Genomic DNA, 8215 nt, shown 5'->3' with positions numbered 1-8215 from the left:
CTAACTACAGGTGTTTAGATTTCAGTCATCTCCAAATGTAAAGCTTTGATGACGTTAACTCTACCGTATCGCCTTTTTGTTTGTGTGCAGGAGGCTTTTTCAGCCACAGCGAACCTTCTTTCTGTCCCAGAGGCCCAGGTCAGCCCCCTGAGGGACACCCCCAACTCCCCCAGCCCACCACCCTAAACCCTCCCTGCCAGAGGAGTACACCGACCCTGTGGCCAAGAAAAAGACCAGGATCTCTCACCTGTCCAGTAAAGCAGTCAGTGACAGGTTGAGCCTGAGGTGTGATGGGCCGCAGCAGAGGACGTCACTGGACCCCAGGACTCACTGGACCCCAGGACGCCACTGGACCCCAGGACTCTGTCGGACTCGTTATCAGAGGGTGTCAGCAGGAGGTGCAGGCCGCTACGAGGCTGGAGCCACCTCCGTCTGCACAGGAGGAGCCTGAAGGGGGGCCCCTGAGCGACCCCCGCCCCCTCTGGTCGTACCGGCCCTGAACACACACACCATCAGCAGGAAGAAAAGGAAACACAAAGAGCAGGTGGGTGGAGCTCACACACTCTGCACCAGCATCAGATCTGTGTTCCCATGATGCACTAGTGACTGTATGGTGTGGTTTGTCAAGGAGAAAGACCGTGGAGGACAAGAGGGAACGCAGAAAAGATCCCAGTTCATACAGGACCAACAACAAAGTGTCATCAGATGGCACAGGTAAGGCCGGGCATCATGGGTAATGTAGTCAGTGACACATACGGCTATGAAACCACATGAAAGGCATGAATGAGGAAATAGATTTTCAGGCTAAATAAGTGATGTTTCTCTGCAGGAAACAGGAAATATGTCACTTTGCACAAGATGAGACCTTTAAACCCTTACTGCCTACATTTATTTACAATTATATGAAAAAAAATATGTGTTGTTACTGTCAAGCAGATGCAGAATTAACCCTTAAAGACCCAAACATCCACCGATGACCTAAACCAGGGGTGCCGGACACATTTTAGTTCAGGGGCCCAAATATGATCTGAAGTGGGCCAGACCAGTAAAATCTATTTTATAAAAGCCAAGTGACCTCTGTGTGTGTGTGTGTAGGTGTGTGTGTGTGTCCGCACACAGCTGACTGCTTCAGTCTGTCATACTTTTGTATTTTTTCTCAGTGAACAGACTAGTGAAAACAGTAAGTTGATCGGACTAGTATTTTGGCAGATACTAGTCATTTTTAATACAATATCCTTAAAATCACATAACTATGGTCAGAACACTTTGGCGGTGACTGCTGGACAAATGCGGTACAGCATGCACGAATACACAACAGCATAAAAATGACCACATCTAGAACCTGTGGATCCAACGGGTCAACACACCAATAATAACATAATAACCCACAAATAATGTCAACTCCAAAGATTTGTCTGTCATTTAGTGTGAAAAAGGTAAAATTACATCCTGAAAATGTTGACATAGACAGACTGCCCTTTAAAAATGTGGATGACATGAACAACCGCGAACAACCTAGAATTTCTAAAGAAAAATATGTGCAATTCTAAGAATATTCAGCGTCAGTTTATTATTTACTCGTGTGTATACAACTGTACAGATCACAGTGGATCCCCAAATACACAAAACATATAGTAACAGACAGAATGTTGTTCAAATTGCACCCATTTGTCTTAACACATTTCATGTTCCTATTTGTTCAGGTTATTTATATTTTTAGTTGTAGTATTTTTAGTATAGTTCATAAATGAAAACATTTTCATGTAATTTTACTTTTTTTACACTAAACGAGAAAAATATAGAATTACCATTATCTATAGATTATTTTGATTACCTTTTACTGGTTCTGACCCACTGATCACATTGTGCTGTTTGTGGAACCTGAACTGAAATGAGTTTGACTCCATTTATTGTTAATATCTTCGGTGTAGGGCTGCACGATTAATCGATTTTAAACTGAAATCGGATTTTTTTAATTAGGACGATTTTTAAAAAGGAAAATCATCTAATCGATTTCATCTCACTTGTGCCTCTGGGTTACCGTAGGCTCCTCCTCCGGTCCTACTGTAGGCTCCTCCAGTCCACCATAGCTCCTCCTCCAGCCTACCATAGACTCCTTCTCTGGCCTACTGTAGGCTCCTCCTCCTAACTGGGACAGCGGTCTTTCACATTAGTCTGTGTAATGACCACAGACCTTAAATCTGGGAGGGGCCACAGTGCTGATCCCAGTGTAAGCTGTGGTTTCACACACAGATCCCCCAGTTCAAGTAGAACTCATGGGACCACTCATGTTAGGTGGTCCACACAGACATGACTGATGTCTGTCACTGACTCACACTGGTAGACCTTCTGTGGGCCCATCACTGATCCCATCACAGATCGGGGGGGGGGCAGTGCCTTGTGTTGTGCTCATGAAAACAACCTGCTGACTTCTGTTGTCTTTTGTAGTTTTACCCCAAATCTATTTTTAGAGAAAATAAATCAGGATTTTATTTTTGGCAAAAATCATGCAGCCCTACTTCAATGTGATTTTTGCATTTCGCAAATTCATCCCACGGGCCAGATAAATAAAGTACATATCTATCTACTCACACATTTTGGATTGATCTGAATAGTTTTGTGAATACCACAGCTGACTCTTCACTTAAATTAAATGTCCAACATGTACTATTTGGTTTGTCAAAAAATGAAGAAATAAGCCTAGATAAGATATATCTGATCATCCTTCTCTTAATTATAGCCCAATTCCATATTCACTGTTCCAAATTTACTAAACAATGACCAAATATTGTAGTTTTTAAATCTGTACTGCTGTTTATTTAGAAAGTATTGAGCAGAGTTTAAATCCAAAAGCATCAAACCAAGGAGTCTGTGTGAAAAGGACAATATTACCTGAACTGTTACCTGGTCTTTGTTTCACTATTAATATTGTAACTGTATTCCATCCTGAAATGCCTGTATGCTTCTGGATATTTCATCAAAAATTGAAGGACGACAACAGATAGTTTCATGACTGAGGAGTTGAAACACTGGAGTGGAGCTGTGTAACGCAGTCAGATAAAACTGAAAGAATTCAAATGAAACTGGTCAATTCCTCTAAACGAAAATTAATCTGACATCATGAAATGAAATGAGATATACAGTATATATGTATGTATGTATGTATTATATGTATGTATGTATGTATGTGTATGTATGTCTTGTGTTACCTTGATTAAATTTCTGTACATTTTTTTCCTTTCAGAGTCTAATGACATTTTATTTGACTCCAATATTCTCCAAGCAGACAACGATGCAGCAGATTATTTAACGTAAGCGTATATTCTTTACCATCTGTGTTTATTGATTATGTTTTATATGCAGCAGCACATTCTCCTGAAGGCAGTGTTTTCCTTTTTCTGTGTTTGCAGGAAGTACACAGTGATCTCCAACCACGCCCAGAGGCAGAGCTACAAGATGGACTTTAACAAAGAGTACAGCGAATACAGAGACTTACACGCTCGCATCGACGGCACCACGCAGCAGTTCATGAAGCTGGACTCGCAGCTCAAACAGCAGCACCGCCAGTCCCATAAATACAAGGTAACACCCAGGTTCCACGAGTGGCTTTTCCATCAGACACATGCTAAACTTTACCCATATTTACCCATACCCCCTGGGTGAAATACGTAGAATGTAACATGTAGAACGTAACCCGCCCCGGGTGAAATACGTAGAATGTAACATGTAGAACGTAACCCCGCCCCCGGTGAAATACGTAGAATGTAACATGTAGAACGTAACCCCGCCCCCAGGTGAAATACGTAGAATGTAACATGTAGAACGTAACGCCGGCCCTCCTGCGAAATGCCCCAAAAATAGGAGTGCCCTTTCCATTGCAGTTTTGCATGATATACCAATTTTTCTACACCCAACAAACCACCTCTTTCAAGTGCAAAAACTTTTCATGGAAAAACAGGTTTTGGTGAAACTGTCTTTTTTCCATTTGGCAAATTTTTATGTGTAAGTTATATTCACGCAATTTGAGGGTCAATGGAAAAGCGACTAATGTCTAACAACGGTCGAAAAGTCAAGTAATAAAGGGAGATGGATCCAACATGGTCACCTCCTGTTGGAAAAAGCAGTGAAATAATCGACTTCATCCCATTTACCAATTATTTGAATGAATGAAAAAAAAATAGTAAAAATGTGAAACAGACGTGTGAAAATGACAAACAACTTGTTCTTTATTCCAGAATCAGCTGAAACAACAACTACAAAAAGTATCAAGTAAAAGGATATAGAAAAAAATAGAGAGAGAGAAATACACCAACACCACCAGATGTAAACTGGTCCAAACCAGTCCAGTTCCATCCAGAGGTTGCGTTAACTGAAAATATTCCGTCATTGACAGATTTTTTTTTTAAATGACGGAAAATTCTGATGGCCGTCCGTCATTTTGACAGATTAAAATACTGAGGGTAATCGTTTTTTGCTGACTTTAGCCAAAATTAGATGCTACTTTGCTAGCGCAAAATGTGAAGACAGCCGAGTCTCCTCAGTTCTTTTAAAACCCAGTAAATGTGATGGGACTGATAAACGTGGTGAAAAAAAAAGGGACTGATGCGGTGAAGGATGACGGACAGACAAGGAATGACTCCAGTTCTGATGGCATTTGGTGTTTACATGTACGCATTTTCTACCTTTCATGTGTTATTTGATGGCATGTCCATTTGTTTCCAGATCTGTGGTTCACAGAACCTGAACCCGAACCCTCAGTTCATGGGATTGGACACTGTGTGAACAAACACAAGGAAAGTTTAGAATGTCTACAGAGAACACACCAGTTAAAAGTGGAGTATAGAATTATGTGAGTCGTGATATCACGTTGGTTTATCAGCAGCAGCAACTACAGCTGCTGTGTCACTGAGATGTTTTTGAACATTAAATACTACTAATATATCTCATTATCATTAAAAAAATAAAATTTGAAATTACAGAATAATATGTTATGACGGAATTTTTACGACCCTGTCCGTCAAAATGACGGACAAAAAAATGTCTAGCGCAACCTCTGGTTCCATCTGTACCCTCTAATCTGTCAGCTCAGTCTGAAACACATTTGGATCCACCTGACTGAGACCAACTGAACATGGACCGAACATCCAACTGGGGTGGGGCCTGGACTCATGTGCGTCACAATAAGCGTCCGTGTGAAACACAACAGTGGAACCAATTTTTAAAGCAGAGACATGAAGGAAACCAAGGTTCCATCAGGAAAAATGTCATTAACTATTTTGTTTGATAGATTCGAGTTTATTAAAGTTAGTTAATAATCTCAGCTCTACATTGTTTGTTGTACTAGAGAACTGTTTTTTTTTTTTTTTTGGCTGTAATTGCTGTCGATTAAAAGTGTTTTCCATTTTTCACTTGTAACTTTTGTCTTTTGCAGACGGTTCATAACCAGATTGTACAAGAGTATCGCAAAATTAAAAAGGTAAAGATCTGTTTATTGTCTGCCTAAAAAAATAATTCTTTCAGTATTTACTCATCTGTCAGCTGTACTTAGTAGGGGTGTAACGGTGCACTCGTTTGTACAAAACCGTTTTGGTGAAGAATGCAAACACTCGCCTTAAGTTTCCACTCGAACCTTGAAGCGGAACACACTAGGGGTGCAAATTGATTAATTCATTAATCGTTAGTTGGTTGACCTTATCGATCGATTAACGATTAATTGATAAGCAGCAATTTTCCTGAGAACCTGAATTTCTTTTTCAATAGGGTCTATAAGAGTAAAAGCTAAATATTCTTATATACTTTATGATAAAACCATGTCATATTCCTTAATGATTGATTTATTGAACCCCTGGATACAGTCAGTGTCTCCTGTGGAATTCATCTGTTTGTGTGGTGGTGTGTAATGGGGAGGGGGGGGGGGGGGGGTCAACGGGGGGGGGTTGTCAACGGAGAGAGAAAAGTCAACAAAACCAGAGCGGTGTGTCTGCATTGCTTGGTGAAGATCACTTATATTTCTGCTAACACTTCAAATTTCATAATGTATTTAAAAGGACACCGTCCAACTGTTAAAATGAGCGTTACCAAGAGAAAACCTAAGCCGACCCCAGACCCCAGCAGTGTTTAAACAGCCAGCGCTTCTGATCCAGAAAATGACAGAACAAATGCTATTGGAATGTTTGTTTTTTCAGATTTAAGGCCGTATTCAGTTGGATTTTACTGAATTAAGGGCAGAATTTCAACTGTCTACGATTCAATTCATAATTTATTTATATATATGTATTTGCACATTACATGACCCACACAGCGAAATAAAAACTTCAGCTGTAGAGCAAGGTTATTATCGTTGACGAAAACTAGAATTAAAGAAACATTTTCGTTACCTGAAATAAATAAAAACTATAATTAAAAGAAAAACGATAACTAACTGACACTGTATTGTGTGCTTACAAAACTAACTTAAATGGATAAAAATTATGGATAAAATTTCCTTCGTTTTCGTCTCTGTCTACGTCGGATTGATATGAAAGCGATTTATTTTGCTCTAGCAATTTTAGCTAGTGGCACCATACGACACTTCACAGTCGGTCACTTGTGGTTTAGAGTCGTCTTCTGGTCCCCACTCTACCTGGAAACATGGAGACTAGGGATGTAACCATATGAAAATTTCATATCATGGTTATTGTGACCAAAATTATCAGTTCTCATTATTATCGTGATATTGTTGAAATTGTGCTCAAAATGTTCAAAAAGTACTGATATACACACACTGAAATAATTTAACCAAGTTGTATTTTGAAAAAAACAAAACAAAACAAGAAAACCAAATAAAATAACAGTCCCAGTGTCCTTTCTGTGTCAGAAACATTCAAATATTAACCCTTAGTGGTCTGAGTCTATTCTGTCTGTTTTTCAGTCCTTTTGATTTGGCCTTTATATACTATAAACACATGTTTACTATACCCATGTTTGGATCTGTTTTTTCAGCACAACTTCATATATCATCTGTCTATTATTTTTTTCATTTTAACCTACTATAAAAACACAAAGGACAGGAAAACACAAAAAAAAAATATAAAATCCGAATTGAAAAATGTATAATTTATTGCAAAATAACACACAGATGTTTAACGAACCTTTTCAAAGACTTTAAAAGTGAATATTGGTTCCAAATAATAGGTACAGAAAATTAAAATTGTAATAAATTAAAACTATACTCAAATATTTGATATAAAAGCAGATCTTTCCATAGGGTTTTTTCTCCTAAAAGTGTGGTAATCAAACACAGTTATCATGAGAATTAGAAGTTAAACGGTAATACTAACCATCTGCGATTTTATCGCAGTTTATCATTATACCAGTAATCGTTACATCCCTAATGGAGACTAAAGTTGGGAGAAAGCAGCAGAGTCCTGTCTGGGATTTATTTGAATACGACAGAGAAGAAGAGAAAAGAGACGGCTAAACTAAAATTAATACCAAAACTAAACTAAAACAAAGCATTTAGAAAATAACGAAAACTAATAAAAACTATCAACCTGCTCTAAAAACAAATGAAAACGAACTGAATTAGAGAAAAAAAAGTCAAAAACTAAAATATAATGAAAAATCCAAAACTATTAGAACCTTGTTGTAGAGTGACACTTAATTCAGAGTATGCTGCATTTTTCAGTAGTTTTTTTTTTTAGGAATTGGTCTCCTTCACTGTACCGAAAATGTACCGAAATGTACCGAACCGAAATGTTTCTGCACCGTTGCCCGTAGTACTTAGAATATTCTTACCGTCTTACTTACGTGTTGTTTTATTATTTTTAGTCCAATCCCAACTACAGCCAGGACAAAATCCGCTGTGAATATCTCCACAACAAACTGGCTCACATCAAGAAGCTCATATCTGAGTACGACCAGCAGCAGCTGCACTCTGGTCCAAACTGAGGACAACCGAACCAGTGACTGACACAGACCTGGAAAAGTCCCACCCAACCAGGGTCACTTTACGCTGCATCGAGCTGGACTCTGCGGTGGTCTGAGCGAAGGCGTCAGATACTGAAGGAGCAGCGGCGGTCGACCGGGCGGAGATCTGAAGGCCTTCAGCGGATCGTCTGAAGGCCCACATCCAGAGCACCGCTGGTTTTCAGGACGGACTCATGATGAAACCTGAACCACATGAAGGGCAGATGTTACGTCCATTAGACACCTGAGGCGTCCGTTTGGCTGTTGG

General features: G+C 39.4%; 1 protein-coding gene across 1 annotated transcript; it reads left to right on the top strand.

The window, feature by feature from the left end:
• Positions 1–650: 650 nt before the first annotated feature.
• On the top strand, positions 651–7977 carry LOC115414123 (RNA polymerase II elongation factor ELL-like). Its single transcript, XM_030127345.1, has 5 exons — positions 651–714; positions 3245–3311; positions 3411–3582; positions 5432–5476; positions 7810–7977. Exons 3-5 carry the CDS (start codon positions 3457–3459, stop codon positions 7927–7929), a joined length of 291 nt encoding a protein of 96 aa, XP_029983205.1. The 5' UTR covers positions 651–714; positions 3245–3311; positions 3411–3456; the 3' UTR covers positions 7930–7977.
• The last annotated feature ends 238 nt before the right edge of the window (positions 7978–8215 follow it).

This window comes from Sphaeramia orbicularis, chromosome 22 (genome assembly GCF_902148855.1).
Source record: "Sphaeramia orbicularis chromosome 22, fSphaOr1.1, whole genome shotgun sequence".
In the NCBI taxonomy this organism is placed as follows: Eukaryota; Metazoa; Chordata; class Actinopteri; order Kurtiformes; family Apogonidae; genus Sphaeramia; species Sphaeramia orbicularis.
The sequence above is the reverse complement of the archived record's forward strand: the minus strand, read 5'-3'. Positions and strand labels throughout refer to the sequence as shown.